The sequence below is a fragment of the Marmota monax genome, unplaced genomic scaffold (assembly GCF_021218885.2).
Source record: "Marmota monax isolate L192 unplaced genomic scaffold, Marmota_monax_Labrador192_F-V1.1 WCK01_AAM20220418_F8-fsc00073, whole genome shotgun sequence".
Classification (NCBI taxonomy): Eukaryota; Metazoa; Chordata; class Mammalia; order Rodentia; family Sciuridae; genus Marmota; species Marmota monax.
In genome coordinates this window covers 148,270-166,645 of record NW_026692846.1, presented here as the reverse complement: position 1 = coordinate 166,645, position 18,376 = coordinate 148,270, and the positions used below count along the sequence as shown (strand labels likewise).

General features: G+C 45.3%; 1 protein-coding gene and 1 long non-coding RNA gene across 4 annotated transcripts in view; one reads left to right on the top strand and one right to left on the bottom strand.

Moving 5' to 3' along the window:
• Positions 1–3,599, top strand: part of LOC124095844 (uncharacterized) — a 27,897-nt gene extending 24,298 nt beyond the window's left edge. The window contains exon 10 of the long non-coding RNA XR_009227153.1: positions 3,253–3,599. This is a non-coding gene — a long non-coding RNA (uncharacterized LOC124095844). The remainder of the gene's footprint in view (positions 1–3,252) is intronic.
• Znf250 (zinc finger protein 250) overlaps positions 1–18,376 on the bottom strand; it is a 22,973-nt gene extending 4,597 nt beyond the window's left edge. Inside the window, exons 1-5 of one of the 3 annotated variants that reach the window (XM_046449224.2) lie at positions 18,294–18,376; positions 9,737–9,831; positions 9,376–9,502; positions 9,050–9,160; positions 7,138–7,197 (exon numbers count right to left, since the gene is read on the bottom strand). In XM_046449224.2, coding sequence (XP_046305180.1) covers positions 7,138–7,197; positions 9,050–9,160; positions 9,376–9,502; positions 9,737–9,778 — 340 coding nt within the window. In that variant the 5' untranslated portion in view covers positions 9,779–9,831; positions 18,294–18,376. Of the gene's footprint in view, positions 1–7,137; positions 7,198–9,049; positions 9,161–9,375; positions 9,503–9,736; positions 9,832–17,791; positions 18,070–18,293 lie in introns of those variants that run through there. The other 2 variants (XM_046449222.2, XM_046449223.2) reach the window with 2 other exon arrangements.

The following is an 18,376-nucleotide window of genomic DNA, read 5'->3' as shown; positions in this document are numbered from 1 at the left end:
GCCCCATCAACATGAAGGCCCTCCAGTATCCACCAGGGCTCAGCCAGGAGCTCAGTCAGACCTCTCCTTTTGGACAGAATTTGGTTTGTTGCTCCAAGAACAAGCCCTCCTACAGCTGCCAGACATTTGGAACTCATGTCACTCTTCCCACACCAGCATCCAGACTAATCCTTGTAGTTTCCTGTTGAAACTCCAGCTGACCCCTCTTACTACCCACCCCGTCACCTGGGTACTCACCAAACCAACAGAAACAGAACCCAACTCAGTGTGGAGTCATGTGGCTGTATGTTCCTGAGTCCCTCTGATCATCTTTACTATACACTATGTGAAACACGCTGCTTTGCCATCATCACTCATCACATGCTATCTTGCTATTCCTGGAGGGAGAATGCTGGAAAGAGCATCTCTTCCAGCCCAACAACTGGTAAAAGCCAGATCATCTACAAAACCCCTTCTTTTCCTGAACCCTTGAGAGCCGAGGGCACATGATGGCTGACTAGCTGAGGACCTGAGACAGGTGTCCAATGGAAAGAAGACTTTGGTACATGTGCACTGCCCTGCCCTATGGAGAAGAAGGCAGATGGGGCCATCATACAGTGGGCAAGGAGAATGCCTTAGCCAGCTGCTGGAGAACCTCAGGGAGCCACGGTACAGGGCTTTTCTCCGTGGTCCCCTGGGGTCTTCTCTACTGGCTCCCCAGGCACTCATGAGAAAGTCTCCTGGGAGGTTCAGGACTGGAGGAAGGAAGGGAAAAATACCTACCTGGTCCTCTATATGGAGCAAGCCAGAAGTCACTGGGAGCAAAGAAAACCTATCACACCTGAAGTACTGGTAATAGTCACTGTGGCTGGGAGAAGAGAAAAGAAAAATGGAGGGCAGGAGACGATCATGGGTAGATAATCAGGTCTCCCACAGCCAGACAAAGGGCAGGATCATTGAGGTATTGCCCAAGACCCCAAAACCGAGCACCTGCAGACTAAAGATGGGCCAGGTGAGCACAGTTCCCTTGTTCCCCACCTCCTGAGGTGAGCAAGCCCTGGGTCACAGGCAATAGAGTCTATGTCTAGGGTAGGGCAAGAGCAGGAGGGACCCTCTCTGAGGCACTGGTCTGTGTGGAAGACTGACAGCCCCTACCCTGTGTACCAGGAAATGCTAGAGGAGTTTGACTCTGGTGGTGCACACAAAGTAATCATGACAACAAAATTCAAACCTAGCGGGGCTGGGGTTGTGGCTTGGAGGTAGAGCGTTTGCCTAGCATGCATGAGGCACTGGGTTCAATCCTCAGCACCACATAAAATAAAGTGTGAGATATATATATATATATATATATATATATATATATATATATATATATATATATATATATATATATATATGAGTCAAACCTAGCCCTTGTACCGACTGGACTGATCCAGCTTACACACTGGCTGCCCAGCAGGAAAGGTCACATTTTAACACTTATGTTGGCATTCAGTAAAAATTTATGAGACACTCAGAAAGAAAAAGAACTCAAAAAACAACAAAAATTTAAATCAATCTAAAAAAACTGACTAAGAGATAACCATATATTGGATGAACAAGCATGACCAGATGGAGAATTTTAGCAGAGGAATTAAAAACTAAGAAAGAGCTAAGTGTGGTGGCACACATCTGCAATCACAGCTACTGCAGTGGCTGAGGTAGGAAGACTGCGAGTTCAAGGCCAGCCTGGGCAACTTGGCGGGACCCTGTTGAAAAATAAAAAATAAAAGGGTTTGGGCTGGGAGCAGTGGCACAGGCCTGTAATCCTAATGGCTTGGGAGCCCCAGGCAGCAGGACTACAAGTTCAAAGCCAGCCTCAGCAACTTAATGAGACCCTGTCTCAAAATTAAAAAAATAAAAAGGGCTGTGGATGTTCTTCAGTGGCTAAGTATCCTTGGGTTCAATCCTCAATACCATAAAAAAGTTATTCAGATAGAAGATATATGCCCTGAGCTGGGGATGTGGCTCAAGCGGTAACGCGCTTGCCTGGCATGTGCACGGCACTAGGTTTGATCCTCAGCATCACATAAAAATAAAATAAAGATGTTGTGTCCACCAAAAACTGAAAAATAAATATTAAAAAAATTCTCTTCTTCTATGGGCTGGGGATGTGGCTCAAGTGGTAGCGCGCTCGCCTGGCATGCGTGCGGCCCGGGTTCGATCCTCAGCACCACATACAAACAAAGATGTTGTGTCCGCCGAAAACTAAAAAATAAATATTAAAAATTCTCTCTCTCTAAAAAAAAAAAAATTAATTTTTTCGGCTGGGGACGTAGCTCAGTTGGTAGAGTGCTTGCCTTGCATGCACAAGGCCCTGAGTTCACTCCCCAGCACCACAGGAAAAAAAAAAAAAAAGAAAGAAAGAAAAAAAACCCAGCATGTATATATCTAGTAGGATTTGCTGAAAAGAATACCCTTTCTCCACTAAACTGCCTTTTGCTCCTGTGTAAAAAATTAATTTTCTTGTTTTGCTAATCTATTTCAGCATTCTCTGTTCTGACCCACTGCTTATAATGTTCTGTTTTGTGGTCAATACTATACTGTCTTCATTGGCATAGCTTTATAATAAATCCTGGAGTTAGGTACTATACATCCCACAAGTTTTTACAAAGCTGTTGACTGTTCAATATATGTTACATTTCCGTGTGAATTTTAGAATCAGTTTGACAATCTGTACCCCAAAGCCTTCTGTAATTTTGATTTATGTTGCACTGGATCTAGACCTCAAATTGGAGATGATATCTTAACAAAGTCTTTTTTTTGGTATCAGAGATTGAACTCAGGGGCATTCAGCCACTGAGCCCCACCCCATCCCCAGCCCTATTTTGTATGTTATTTAGAGATAAGGTCTCATTGAGTTGCTTAGTGCCTTGCTGAAGCTGGCTTAGAACTCCTGATCCTCCTGTCTCAGCCTCATAAGCTGCTGGATTACAGGCGTGTGCCACTGCACCCGCCCTGCTTAAAAAGTCTTTTGATCTATGAACGTGATACATTTTAAATTTACTTTATCTCAGCAATATTTTGGGAGTCTCACTATGCAGGTCTCCCAACACCTCTGTTAGACTTATTCCTAGGTATTTTGTGTTTCTTGAAAGTGTTATGAATGATGCTATTGTTTTAATTTCAAGGTAGTTGTTCACTGTGGGAATGGGGGAAAGTAATTGATTTCTATGTGTCTTACTTACTAGAGTAAGGCTCCCTTACTCTAGTGACTGCTGTGTCGTTTCATAGGACCTTCCATGTAGACTGCCATGAGCTCTGCCAATACGGGCCACTTTGCTCCATCCTCTACAGATTGGCTGCCCCCCACCACCCACCCTGTGTTGGCAGACCTTCTAGGATACCGCCGGACACACATGTTCAGTCTTCCACCTGTGAGCCTGATGGGCAAGAATGGGTGTGGGATTTTGTGAAATGCTTTTTCTTCCATAGTTGAGATGTAGTTCTTATTAATTCTATTAGTATTGTGAATTAACATTTTTTAAAAAATAAGGTTTTTAGTTCAGGATCAATCTGAACTGACAGAAAGTTGCAAAGACAGTAGAGAGTTGCCTATGTGCCTTACTCAGTCTCCCCCTACTCTTTTTTTTTTTTTTTTTTTTTTAAAGAGAGAGTGAGAGAGATAGAGGTAGAGAGAGAGAGAATTTTTTAATATTTATTTTTTAGTATTTGGCGGACACAACATCTTTGTTTGTATGTGGTGCTGAGGATCGAACCCGGGCCGCACGCATGCCAGGCGAGCGCGCTACCGCTTGAGCCACATCCCAGCCCCTCCCCCTACTCTTAACATCTTACATTACTCAGGTACTTTTGTCACAACCAAGAGAGCAACATTAGTCTAGTACTATTAACCAAACCCCAGACTTTATTTGGATTTCAGCTATAATGGACTCTTTAGTTATCCTCTTCTCTGTGATGGTCTTTCAGTCTTCCCTTATCAGCTCTGTATTTTCTAAAATGCCCCTCATTTTCTGTCTTTCATATGCTGTTCTTTGGATAGGAGTTACGGAGTCTGGTCTACCTTTGGAAGGGTGGATTTAAGCTTTGCTTTCTGGTGAGGGGCTACCTACCCATCTATATTATATCTTTCTTGGAATTCTTCTGTAAGATAACCTCTTCCCTCAGTGTATTTATTATACAATAAATTTATTCATCTGTATGAACTTGTACATTTTATACTTTTGGCTAATAATCTGTCATTTAATTATTTTGATACTAGGGATTGAACACAGGGGCACTCTTGCCACTGAGTTATATTCCCAACCCTTTTAAAATTAAACCTGTTTCAAAATTATTTTTTTGAAACAGTCTCATCAAGTTGCCAAGTCTGGCCTTGAACTTCTTATTAAATCTTTGCCTAACCAAAAGTTAAAATAATTTTATTCTATGGTTTCTTAAAATTTCAGAGTTTTTAGATTTTATATTTAGCTCTATGACCATTCTGGGTTGATTCTTATGGTGCAAAGTTATGAATCAAAAAATTATTTTTGGGGGGGCTGGGGGTGTGGCTCAAGCGGTAGCGTGCTCACCTGGCATGCGTGCGGCCCGGGTTCGATCCTCAGCACCACATATAAACAAAGATGTTGTGTCCGCCTCAGCTTCTCAAATTGCTGGGATTATAGGTTGTGTGCCACCGTGCCTGGCTAACCTGTTATTTATTTTATTATTCAAATGGTTCCATTATGAGCTGGGCACAATGGCATGCCCTTGTAGTTCCAGCTATTCAAGAGCTAAGGTGGCAGGATCACTCAAACCCAGGTGATTGAGACTAGCCTAGTCTGACATGGCAAAAGCCTGTCCCAAAACAAAAAACATCACATCTGTCATCCCAGGTACTCAGGAGGCAAAGGCTGAAGAATTCTGAGTTCAAGTCCAGCCTGAACAAACAGCTGCCTCAAAAATAACTGAATCGTTCTGTTTTAGACTTAGCAACTTTTAACTTTTCTAACATAGATCATAAAAGAGCTAAGTACTGTATTAGCAGAATATCACAAATTTTGATGTTGTGTTTTCACTTTTATTCAGTTATTTAATCATTTTCACTGTGGTATATTTCATTATATTTAAATGTCAAATTTTTCTATTCTACTGTTGATGGACATCTGGGTGATTTTCAGTCTTCCATCATGAAGCATGCTTCTACAAAGATTCTTGTTTGTTTCTTAGTACTTATTATGTATCAGGGTTGGGTGTGGGGAACATAAGGATTCATATTTCAACTCCATTAGATAATGCCAAACTAGTGGGGGCAGTGGTGTACATCTATAATCCCAGCAGCCCAGGAGACTTGAGGCAGGAGGATCTTAAGTTCAAGGCCAGCTTCAGCAACTTAGCGAGGCCCTAAGCAACTTACTGAGACCCTGTCTCAAAAAAAGTTAACTGGGCTTGGTGGCACAGCCAGCTTCAACAAAGGTGAGGCACTAAGCAACTCAGTGAGACCCTGTCTCTAAATAAAATACAAAATAGGGCTGGGGATGTGGGCTAGTGGTTGAGTGCCCTGAGTTCAATCCCCTGTACCAAAAAAAAGTTAAAAGGGTTGAGAATGTGGCTCAGTAGTTAAGCATCCCTGGATTCAATCCCCGTACCAAAAAAAAAAAAAGAATCACAGCCTCTGGGACAGGAGTCCCTGTGTTTCTCCTTTGCCAGCAAAGCAATAAAACATTTTTCCTTATTCTAAAAACAAACAGGAACTTGTTCAAGTGTTGCTTCCACTTTTCTTATTGAGTATTTCCATATCTTTTTTTAAGTTTCCTTCAGAGCAATTTGTTTAAGTGTATACCGCATTTATAAACTAAAACTGAGGATTTAATAGGATCTTCATTAAAAAAAAAATCTAAATTTACAGTCATCTATTTAAGATTTTTTTTTTTTTTTGGTGCCATCAATTGAACCCAGCAAAATCCCACTCAGCAAAATCCCCAGCCCTTTTTATTTTGAGACAGGGCCTTGCTAAGTTGCTAAGGCTGGCTTTGAACTTGTGATCTTCCTGCTTCAGCCTCCTAAGCTGTTGGGTAATAAATAAGATTTTTAATGAATTTTATTTTTTAATAAGTTATGCTGGGGGGGCTGGGGTCATGGCTCAGCGGTAGAGCGCTCACCTAGCATGTGTGAAGCCCTGGGTTCGAGCCTTAGCACCACATAAAAATAAATAAAATAAAGATATTGTGTTCAACTACAACTAAAAAAAAAAAAAAGTTAAGCTAGGGCTGGGGTTGTAGCTCACTGGTAGAGTGCTTGCCTCGCCTTAGGTTCGATACTCAGCACCACATAAAAATAAACAAATAAAAATAAAGATATTGTGTCCATCTACAACTAAAAAAAATATATACTAAAAAAAAAAAGTTATGCTATATGTTCTTTAAACTGATGAGACTAGTTTTATCAACCCCCCACCCCCTAAGGCCCATCTTTATAAAATACAAGTCTGTAGGGCAAAGAAAGAATCAGTTATTTGCATTAAAGTATCACTGCTGGGGGTGGGGGAGGCTGGGGTTGTGACTCAGTGGTACTGGTGCTTGCCTAGCATGTATGAGGCACTGGGTTCGATTCTCAGCACCACATATAAACAAATAAATGAATAAAAGGTCTGTCAATAACTAATAAAAATTTTACCAAAAAAATTTACTGCTCTATTATTTGCTTTCCTGAATGGGTGGCTTCTGTTGCCAGAGCACCTCTGGTGGACTCTGATGCCAGAGTAACAAGGTAAATGAGATGACTTTCATAATACAATAACTGGAGGGGAGTCTCAATCAGCCATGGCTTAAAAGTATCATGTGACTTCTTGTGGGGCAGAGTCACGGTGTGAAGGCTGGTGATAGTGGCCCCTGCCCTGTACCTAGCACAGAGCCAACCATACTCCCTTTCAGAATGGTGGCTCTAGTTGTGGTTTTAAGTGTAGAGCAGGAAACTATGTTTTCAGTGTGACAAAATACATAAAGGGGAAAAAAGAGATTCTACTGAAACAAATAATGCTTGATTAGGAGACACTCTTCCTTGTGTGAGTTGTCTTAACAAACTCCACAGCACCCTGGGGAATCCTGTCACATCTGGTAACACATAAACATTAATACCTCAAGAACTGTACTGTATTAAAAAGATCACACATGCACTTACCCCACGGACAAGATAAGCTGTCCTGCACACAGACTGCAGTGTGATCACATTTGAGGTTGTCTGTAAAAGGAACAGGGAGACGAGCTGACAACAAAACATTCCTTCAAAAGTGAAAAATATTCCCACTGCTGTTAAAACAGTAAGTGAAAACCAGTAGGGGCATGTAGCTTCTGCTTCTATGCCCATTGCTCTCTAGAAGTGACTCAGTCTCATCCTCCTCTCTGGCCTGGGCCAGAGGCAGAGTAACCAGGTGCTTCTGTGCTCTTGGACAATCTTAAGTTTTTTTCAGCCATTAAACTCAAAGACTGCTTAAAAAGGGTCAAAGGTCTCCATCAGGCACCTCCACGGACAACAGTTTGGTTTGGCAGTGGCTGCAAAATAACCTGTGTTTTCTTGCCTTCTGTGGGAGCAGTTACCAAACAATGTGAAGTTCTGTGCACTGTTGGGCATGGTGGCACAAGCCTGTAGTTCTAGCTACTTAGAAGCCAAAGCAGGAGGATTGCTTGAGCCCAGAGTTCGAGACCCGCCCGGACAACATAGGGAAAGCCTGTCTCAAGAAAACAAGTTTCGTGCAAGATTTCTGTGACATAATATTGTGTCCTCTTGTTCACAGTCACTGGTAAATTAAATTCCTCTGAAGTTGTCATACCCACTGCTCCCTGAGGATGTTTGATTTTGCAGGTTCATAAGATTGTGTGGAATACTGGGGTCCTGTCCACTAGCTTTAAAAAAGCAAGGAGCAAATTTTCAAGGGGAAAATGGCCACATCTGAAATGTTGAAGTCGATCAACTATGTGCCAACCTTCCCATCTCAAGAGGGGCACATTCTACCAGGACATGCTGACTGAGGTTTTCACAAGACTCAGATGCCATCTTGCACAGTTTTAAGTCTAGACCTGTCTCCATCTGTATCTTTCATTCATTCATTCATTCCAGTGCTGGAGATAGAACCCAGGGGTGCTCTAAGATGTATCCACATCCCTTTTTTATTTAGAAACAGTGTCTTGCTAAGTTGTTCAGAATGGCCTCCAACTTGCGATCCTCCTGCCTTAGCCTCCTGAGTTGCTGGGATCACAGGCCTGGGCCACCAAACTGGGCTCCATTTTTACTTTTACAATTTTCCCCTTAAATGTCTAGCATATCTTTTGTTACATTATTTCCAGGATACTTCACATTTCTGATGCTATTATAAATATTTTTGTTGTAAAAATTATGTTTTTGGGGCTGGGGTTGTGGCTTAGCGGTACAGTGCTTGCCTAGCCTGTGTGAGGCATTAGGTTCGATTCTTAGCACTGCATATAAATACATAAAATAAAGGTCCATTGACAACTAAAAAATATTTCTTAAAAAGTACGTTTTTGTTTGTTGCTGATGAATAGAAACACAAATGATTTTGTAACCAGTAATACTATTACGTTTCTCTTGTGAACTCTTATCTAATTTTTCTAATTTGGAAATCGCAGAAACTTCAAATGACACTTTTCTTTCTCCTTTTTAATTATTACAGTTTTGTTGTTTTTTTATTCCACCTTATTACACATAGAATGTAGGAATGGGCTCTTTCACCTGGCACCTGAGCTCTAATAGCAAGCTTCAGTCCTTCACTATGAGTGTCAGGGTGGAGAGACTTCTACAACAATCAGGCAATCTTCAAAACCTGAAAGCCCTATTACAACTAGCCTTGGCTAACAAGTTTTTCTCTCTGAGCAGGGACAAAAATTCATCCATGGCCTGATTTTGTCTCTACCTGGTTGAGCCCTGCTGTACCCACCAGGTTTAGATTCACCACTACACCTACTTCCTGCCATGGACTGCTACCCAGTCCAGTAACTCCTACTTGTGAGGCCTGACAGGCCATTATAACCCCTAGGCCCAGCCTTCAATGAAAGAAGGGCCAGCTCCCCTCACTTACCTGAGTGGCCATTCCCCAAGCCCTGGCTTTCAGCCCCCTGTCCGTCCAGGACCCACGGGTCTTCCCCTCGTTCCAGCTGGGAGATGACATTGGGCTTGGATCCTGGAAGTCCTGCTCGAGGGAAGGAAGCCTTTTGTTTATACAACATCTACCCAAATACACTCCCACCCAACCTATGCCACCTTTGGGGACATGAAGACAGACAGGACTGACCTCCTGCTGCAGCGGAGCACACTGGAGGTGGGTGAGCCTCCAGGACCAGCTTGCTCTGAGCCCCCACCGATCTCACACAGAAACACACAGATTAAGCATGTGGGTGGACTTACCCAGTGAGACCACGTTTCCGTAGGTCTCCATCATTACGTTTCGGTAGAGGCCCCGCTGCGCAGGGCCCAGGCGATCCCATTCCTCCTGAGAGAGGAGCACAGCTACATCCTCGAAGGTCACCTTAGCCTGGAACAACAGGAGTTCTTGGAGTAAGACCAAATCTTGATGTCTAGGATGGGGTTGTGGGAACATGCCCAGGCAGCTGAGTGTGGGACCCTGTGAGCCAAGGGTGGGGTTCATAAGAAGAAGCCATAGTACTGGGGATGCAGTGATACTCAGGCTGCCACAGGGTCCCTGGGCATGGAAGAAACCATAGGGGCTGTGGCCAGGGATACTACACAGGCCTTAAGGACAATTTACCTGATGTTCTGCTGGCAGTGGCAGGAGTCTGGCAGTTGCCATCACTTTGTTTCTTGGGCCTCTGAGGATGACAGAAATTGGAGGTTCCTGTGGGGCTGTGGAAGGGGAGGGAACATGTGAGGGGCCAGGCCTTGCCTCTGACAGATCCTGACTTCCTGCGGGGAGCCCCAGGGGTCCTTGGTCCTCATGCAGAGCCAGAGAAGAGCATGCTGAGGTGAGACCCAAGGAGCAGCACCCACCACAGGCCTGCTGTTCCACACACTTCCGTGCCAGAACTCTGATCCTACAGTGCAGGAACCTGTCCAAGCCCTGAGCAAACACATGGTTCCTGGGCCTTCCTAGCCACAGCAGGGCTCTCTGGCTATGGGCCCAGAAAATCCTAGTTAGGAAGTGCCAAAGGTCTCTGAGCTCCAGATAAAGAGTACCTGATGCCCTCTAAGGGCTCAGGGTCCCAAACCTTCATTACCCAGGCCCCTGGGAGTCCCCATGGTCAAACCTGTGCAGGGGAGCCAGTGAGGACTCTGGACCATGACCACATATGGACTCTGGACTATGCTGCTGAGCCAGAGGATGCCAGCTCACCAGGGCTCCTGCATGTTCTACACCCAAGGTACATGCGTTATGTGGGTTTACAAGCATTAGGCTAGGCTGCCTCCCCAAGCACCCTTCTAACAAGGAGGGGGATGGCCACCAGTGTGGGACTAGGTGGTCTTGCTCAAGGCCCTCACTCCTGTGGAGACCCCAACCCACAGATCCATAGTCACTCCTAGACATCCTTTGGTGGTCCTGGTGCTCCAATAAGGTAGGGGCTCTCAACCCTATGGCTTGGCCAGGGTGTTGGAAGCAGAAACATGAGCAGTGGTGGTTCGGAGCGAACTGAGTCCAGAGTGACCCCAAGGATCTAGTCTGAGACTAGGGGAGGCTTCATCATCAATGAGAAGAGGCCTGAGGCTGGGTAGGTGCTGGGGATGCAAGAGGACAAAATAAACAGAAGTGTCCAACATAACCCAGTAGGCTAGGGAAAGCGAGGACTGAGAGGTCTCCTGACACAGCTGGTCCAAAAGAGGATGGGTCATCTTCTGGAGCATTGAGGGAGGTCTGTGACAGTGACTCAGAGCCTAGCCTGTGACAAAGGCAAAGCACACACTGAAAACATGGTACAGGGGCTGGATTTTGGCTCAGTGGCAGAGCACTTGCCTAGCACGTGTGAGGCACTAGGTTCAATTCTCAGCACCAAAAAAAAAAAAATAATAAAGATATCATGTCCATCTACAACTAAAAATATTTTTTAAAAAGTGATATAAGAGCATAATTAACAGTGCCCCACACTTGTGGCCCCAGCCACACAGAGGCTGAGGTAGGAGGACTACATGTTTGAGGCCAACCTCATCAACTTAGCAAGACCCTGTCTCTCTCTAAATAAAATAAAGACAGCTGGGAGGTAGTTCAGTGGAGATTGAGTCTCTGAGTTCAATCCTTAGTACCAAAAAACAAAACCAACAAAAAAAACCCAGTCAATCCTTTCAAGCATCTGAAACTGGCTTAGCTGGGCACCAATGACAAACAGGTCTCATCAAGACACCTGGGGTAGGAGGTCAAGGGTGATCATTCCCTGTTTCTTTATAAAATGTCCAATATACACACATCTCTGTACACACAATTATCAGGAAGATACACAATAAACTAACAACTACTGCCTCTGAGGCACAGGACAAGGAAACAAGTAGAGACACAGGCTGATTCCCAATCTCCCTATTCTGAGGTTCTCCAAAAGCTCATGTTTCTGTGGGTGCAAGTGCAATGCAATCCTACTTAGAATTCCCAAAGGAGTCTCTGCATAAAACTGCCTTACAATTCACATGAACATATATTGGAAAATAGGCAAGAATGGAATTCAAAAGAGTGGGGAAGTACGTATGTAGTGGGTACCCAATGAACCAAGTACCAGCCAGTGATGAAGCTGCTGCAGTCAAACCAGAGAGTTGCCTATAAGGGACAGATGGAGCCAAACACAGGCAGAAGCATGGATTTAAAAGACTACAAGCATGGGTGTGGTGGTGCATTCTATAATCTCAGAGGCTCTGGAGGCTGAGGCAGGAGGATAACAAGTTCAAAGTCAGCCTCAACAACTCAGTGAAGCCTTGTCTCAAAATAAAACATAAAAGGGGTGGGGGTATAGCTCTGTAGTTAAGCAGCCCTGGGCTCATTCAATCCCTGGTACCAAATAAACCAACAACAACAACAAAAAAAAAAAAACAGCACAGATAAGCAGTAAATTTCAGTTCAGTGGAACCCACGGTTAATTTAGTAACTTACGTATCTCCAGATGGGATATGCACTAACCAACTCTGGATTAGGTAAAGACGGTGTGTGAACATAAACCTGCCTCACTGCTCTGCTTCCTCCCTTCTGGCCACTTTCCTGACACCTGCCTGTCCTTTAGTAGAGTAGCACACCTTGTCTCCCGCCATACCTGTTGTTTCCATGACATCATGCACCCGGAGAGATCTGCATCTCTTGTCATTTAACTACCCTCCCAGGGACCACACCCTTATCCAGCTACCTCCCATGGGAGTAGACCCTCCCCAAGTGGTCTCCATTCCCCTCATCTCTTCAGAGGAGCAGTCTTTACAGTCTTAGCTTCTGCCATCCCAAACAGCCCTGGTCAGTGTCTCCTTTGATCTCTCTGTGGCCAAGTTCTTGTTTACTGTTGTCAGCAGGGACACAACTGGTCTCTTGGGTACCACTCTCTCAATGGGGCCTTCTCAAATGCATCCCTCGATCACCCCCTTCCTCGTTCACTAGGTATGCATGAGAATTTGGCCTTCAGTAAATACTCAGATTTGGTTCCCTAGAAACCTGGCAGAAGTCAGCTTGCCAAGTCACACTACAGCCCTGACTACACCTGGGTGAAGGACCAATGATGAACAACCAGAGGAACCACATTTGGGGGCTCCCAGCAGGTCTCCAGGTCTGAAAGCCTGACACAGGAGATGCTGCTTATGTGACAATGACAAGGCTTTGAGGCAGGCCAGTTCCCATTCCTGCTTGCGTCCTGTGCTGGTAGATGATACCAGTTTCCCTGTAAATCTGGTGCCAAGCATGGTTATCCCACGAGCCATGATGTTGAGCCCAGGAAATCCAGCCTCTGGTGCCTCTTGGTGCCTCTGAGCTGGCTATCACCATTCCCTCCAATTCAGCATCTCCACATGGACATCTCGTAGCATCACAGACATTTAACATCCAATACTAAGTGGAGAGCCACAGCACCACAGATCCAGAGTGCAGCACCTACCCCCTTCTATCCAGGCGTGTCTATACAGCCTCCTCCCCTCTTCATTCTCTCACACCAACTCCTAGTCTACCATCCTCACTCAACCTGACCACACTGCCCTGTGATCACCCCTGAGCAGTCTTATGGCTCCCAACACCATATCTGCCTAGCCAATCCATCTGCCTTCTCAGGGAAATACTATGATTGTCTTCTGCTCAGAAGTCCTTCCAGTCCCCAGTTCAGCTCCCAGGAAGCTATTCTGAATTTTACAACCTTCTTCAGGGAGCTGCAGCCTCTTCACCTCCTGGAGGCCAACATCCCACTCAGCTTTCATACCACCCCTTCCTGCTGTACCAACAAACCAGAGGGAGGCCCAGCAGAGTAGTCCATGGTGGAACATTTGCTAAAGAAATTAATGAAATTACAGGAGCAAAGAGATTACAATTTAAAACTTTTGGCACAGCAACAGGTAAGGAGTGTACGTCCTCTGCTGGCAGAGATGGTGATGCAGAATTTCTCATATTCTTTCTCAAGAAGGCCACCTACATCTCTAAGCCAATCAGACAGGCCCTGAGAGAACAGGTACCCTAGGGGGATGGACACAAGCAAGAGCAGATACAACAATGGTGTTGCAGCAAATGTCACTACGGTTGGCACCTGCCAAATGATTTATACTGTGAGGGCTACCTAAGAGTGAAAATATGGGGTGGGATAACATGTGGATGATGCTCTTATTTTGTATACCATGACCCAAGTCCGAGAAGGGTGTGTGTGTGTCACACGACCTGGGGCCAGCCTGCTTGCCATACTCTGGGTCTGTGGCACTGCAGCTCCCCCTTGCAAAGGTGGGAGATGACACCCTCAGGGCCTTACAGACAATAGGTGAGCAGAGAGTGCTCACAACAGGAGTGACTTATATGCTGCTGGACGAAATGATATTATCTGATTCAAAGAGATTAACAGAAGGAAAACTGAAAGACATACCAGGTTGCCAATATGTGTGTGACCAGGAGGGAGGGAAAAGATGGCTAGCTGAGCGAGCCTTAGATCAGAGGGTAGTATCATATACTGTGGTATGGATGAACTACACATACTGCCAAGTTAAAAAAAAAGAAAGCATAACACAAAGAAAGCATATCACATATGGCTGTATTGTCATAAAATTGAATACAATGAATTTAAAAATTGGCACTACCTAATTTTCCATTTTTATTTACTTCTGCACTGGCAGATAAAAGTCTGGGTTTCCTGTAATATGCCTGTGACAGGACGCCAGGATGGGTGAACACTATGCCTCAACCTAAAGCTCACGTATGAGGCAGGGAAGCGGAGCTACTGGGGTCACCAAAAACTTTTTCTTTTTTTTTTTTATACTTAGGATTGAACCCAAGGGATTCTACCATGGAGCCACATCCCCAGCCTTTTAAAAATTTTGACACAGGGCTCTTTAAGTTGTTGAGGCTGACTTTGACCTTGTGGTCCTCCTGCCTCAGTCTCCCAAGTCGCGGGGAATCACAGGTGTGTGCCACTGCATGGTTTCCCCCAAGGATCCCCAGGCCCAATTCCAGGCTTTGCTCTTTGAGAACAACATAGGAGTTCAGACAGAAAAGAAGCATGGTGTGTATATTTTTTTTAAATATTAAAGTGCTGGCTCTTAAAAAGTCCTGTAAAGATGCCAGGATAAAAGACTGGGACAAAATGGAAGTCACTGCCACAGAATATAGAAATGGAGTCTGAGGAGGCTATGATTGTGCTTTGTTACTACCTAAATATGGAGCAAATACAAACAGCACCCATGCACAGTGCTGTTGGCACCCACATGGGGTCACAGCTAAGCAAAGTTCCTACACACTCACTTGCCAAAAGGAGCATGGCAGCAAAAAGGGTTCATTCTGCAGATTCAGGAATCTTGCTTTTGGAAATGTTCATAGGCAATAACCCAAAACAAAACCTCCCAGCAGCAATGATGACATAAGGAGAAATGGAAGGAGCCATACTACAATGAGACTCTGCCTGGAAGGGATCTGGCCCCTGAGATCATAGCCAGGCAGGATTGCAAGCACAAGAACTAAGGTAGGACCGCCATAGCATGAAGAGCACAGAATGTGAGGTCTGCATAGACACATATACATCTGTTTTGTAAACTAAGCCTAGAAATCAGTGATTCTTTTTGGAATTCTTGATGGTCTTGATGTGACAGAGTGAGCATGTACCTGTCCTTCCAGAGGACCCTGTTCACAGTTGCAGGCTGGGACAGACACATTCCCAGTCTCCTAGTCTGGAGTAAGCTGCCAGGATCTCCCCTAGAGCTACCACCCTCTTTTCCTCACTCCCTGGGCTTCTTGCAACAGTTCTCTTTATCTCCATGCCCTGGCCCTCCAAGGTGAAGGCGTCTTCTGATGAGGCAGCTTCTAAGTCACCTGTGAGTGCAAAGTAAAACACTGCTAAGCACAATCCCTGAAACCTTCCCAGATTATATGATCAGAGTGATGAATCCAAACTGGTAGCTTTCCTGTATACCAATGACACCTTGTTTAAAAAAAAAAAAAAAAAGGAAAAAACCAGATTCAATTCTCAAATATCAACAAGAAACAAGCTTACATTTTAGAAATGTGTAAATTCAGGCCTGGCAAAATGGTGTACGTCTCTAATCCTAGTGTCTTGGAAGGATGAGGCAGGAGGATGGCAAGTTCAAAGCGAGCCTCAGCAACTTAGTGAGACTGTGAGATCCTGTCTCAAACTAAAAAATAAACAGGGCTGGGGATGTGGTTCAGTGATAGGGTGTCCCTGGTTTCAATCCCTAGTACCACCAAAGCCCCCAAAGTGCAGGATCTGTATGAAGAAAACTATAAAACCTCACAAACAATAAAAGACAATCTGAAAGGCACACATGACAGGTCTCAAAAATAAAGACTGGACAAACTGCAGTGATGTTACTCTCTGCACTGGATTAACACGCTGACATGCTTCTCATGGGGGTGAAGGTAGTCGAAGAGGGTTCACCAACTGAGGAAGGAGCCAGACGTGTCACAGGGCCACAGTGAAAACAGCCACAAGGGCCTCAGTGAGAATGGGCAGCTTAGGAACAGAGCAAAGCAAGTGTAAGTGTGGTGAAGAGCCTCAAACTGCTGGAGGAAAGACAATTCACTAAAGGTGCTAGGATGACAGGTTAAGTATTTTTTTTTAAATATTTATTTATTTATTTTTTAGTTTTCGGTGGACACAACATCTTTGTTTGCATGTGGTGCTGAGGATCGAACCCGGGGCCCACGCATGCCAGGCGAGCGAGCTATCGCTTGAGCCACATCCCCAGCCCCAGGTTAAGTATTTTGGGAAAAAAATAAAATAAACAATTTCAAAATATTCAACAAACTACCACGAAGTAAAGACAAAGAAATTTTAAAAATAAGAAACAGAAAAAAAAAAAAATCACATCTACTGAAAATCTAACAAATGAGTAAGAGTTAAAATTTTACAACTACTTCATAAAATAACTTGAATAAGAATAAAGAAAAATATTTATTATTTTCTGAGGGAAGGGTCTTTTTAAGCAAAATAATTGGGGTGCAGAGACCAACAGATTTGCAGCTTCTAAACCAAAACCTATGCACATCAAAGTCACCAGAAACTCCAGAAATGGCCCAAACACAGGGAAGAATTTGGTACATGACAAAGGTGGTTTTTCAAATCAATTGAAAGATACAATTGAAGTTAGATTCCAAGCTGACCGACACCTAAAATTAAAAAACAAACAAAAAACAAAACACAAAACAAACGCAAAACGACTGTATTTCACATTTTACTAGTACCAGGGGAAAAACAAGAGATTATTTAAAAAATAATCTTGGAGTAGGAAAAGGCCTTTAAAACATGGTACAAAGCCCCAAAGTCTTAAAGATATATGATCATTACAAACTTAAAATCTTCTACCTCAAAAACAACCCCGGCACCACTAAAACCAGAAAAAACCTTTATTGTAGTTAAAAGACCCGGGGTGTGTTTTCAACTTGTAAGACAATATGAAGTAGCAAATCACAATGGAAATACAAATGGCTAAAAAAACAATTGAAGCAATTTCAACCTCAACCTCACCACTAACAGTCAAAGTCCCCACAGCAAGAATGGAGGAACAGGCCCCCATAATGGGAGGGAACAGGGCTTGAGTCTCACTCCTCTTACCCCGGTCGCCCAGAAAAGCCCGTGCGTAAGGCCGACGCAAGGGATGTCCAAAACAGATCCCAACAGCGAGAGCCGGAAGCACCCCGCAGGAGGCGAGCGCAGTAGAGCGCAGTAGGGCTTCCGAGCTCCGCTTCTAGTTGCCACAGAAAAGGGTGAGGGCTCTTCAGCCGGCAGCTTGCACCCACATATTTGGGAAGGGTACGCACGAAACTCTCCATTGCCACCTCTGCGTATACTGGCAGGGTGCTGGGGAGAAGGGTTTATTTTTCTAATATGCTTGCATAAAAAAATCATTGCATTCCTTTTCTATTACATAAATTAAATGCCAAAAATAAAATGTTTTGTTACCAAAAAATCAGTCTCATCCATTAATATAGAGCTCTTACAAAGTAATAGTGAAAACACCTCATCGGTTAAATAAAACAGTTGTGGGGGGGTGAGAAATTCGGAAAGAAGCACATTTGGCTCGTGCTAGCTTCGACCCGAAGGCCTTTTCGCTAAGGCTCGCGGCCCCCAGGGTGGGGCGCGGCAGTACGCACGGTTACTCAGGCGCACACAGAACCGGTAAACCTCTGGTTTCCAGCCCGGAGTTGGGGCGGCACCTGTGGTCCCAGCTATTCCGGGGGCTGAGGCAGGAGGACGCCTGGACTCAGGAATTCGAGGCAACACAGCGACACACGGTCCACTCAAACAAATAAAACGCCGCATCGTTTCTGAGTTTTGGGGGAGCCCCCTCCCCCATTCTCTCCGCCAAGATCTCTCCCGCCGCTCCACGACTCGGACTAGGGCTGCCGAGGCGCTGCGCCCACGGTGGAGAGGTTCCCAGGGCGAGGGGCCAGGGACGGAGCGGGTCCCGGGCTGGGGGAAGGGGAGAGGGCCCGGAGGGTCCGACGGAGGGGGATGGGAAGGGGAGGGGAGGGAAGAGGGTCCGGGCGTCCCGAGGGAGGGGCGGGGGGCGTGGCGAGCCGGGGGACTGGGCAGGGGGGAGGGCGCGGCCTTGGTCCGTGAGGGCCGCCGCGGGGCCAGCACCAGTGTGAGGACCACCAGCTCACGTGTCCATGGGGAAGAGGGTCCTACCCGGTACCGACCGGCGCCCCCACTCACCGTCCCCGCACCCTTGCGCGACCGCCGGCCACCCGCAGCGCCCTCAGACAAAGGGGCCGTGCCGCCCCGTCTGCGCAGCCGCC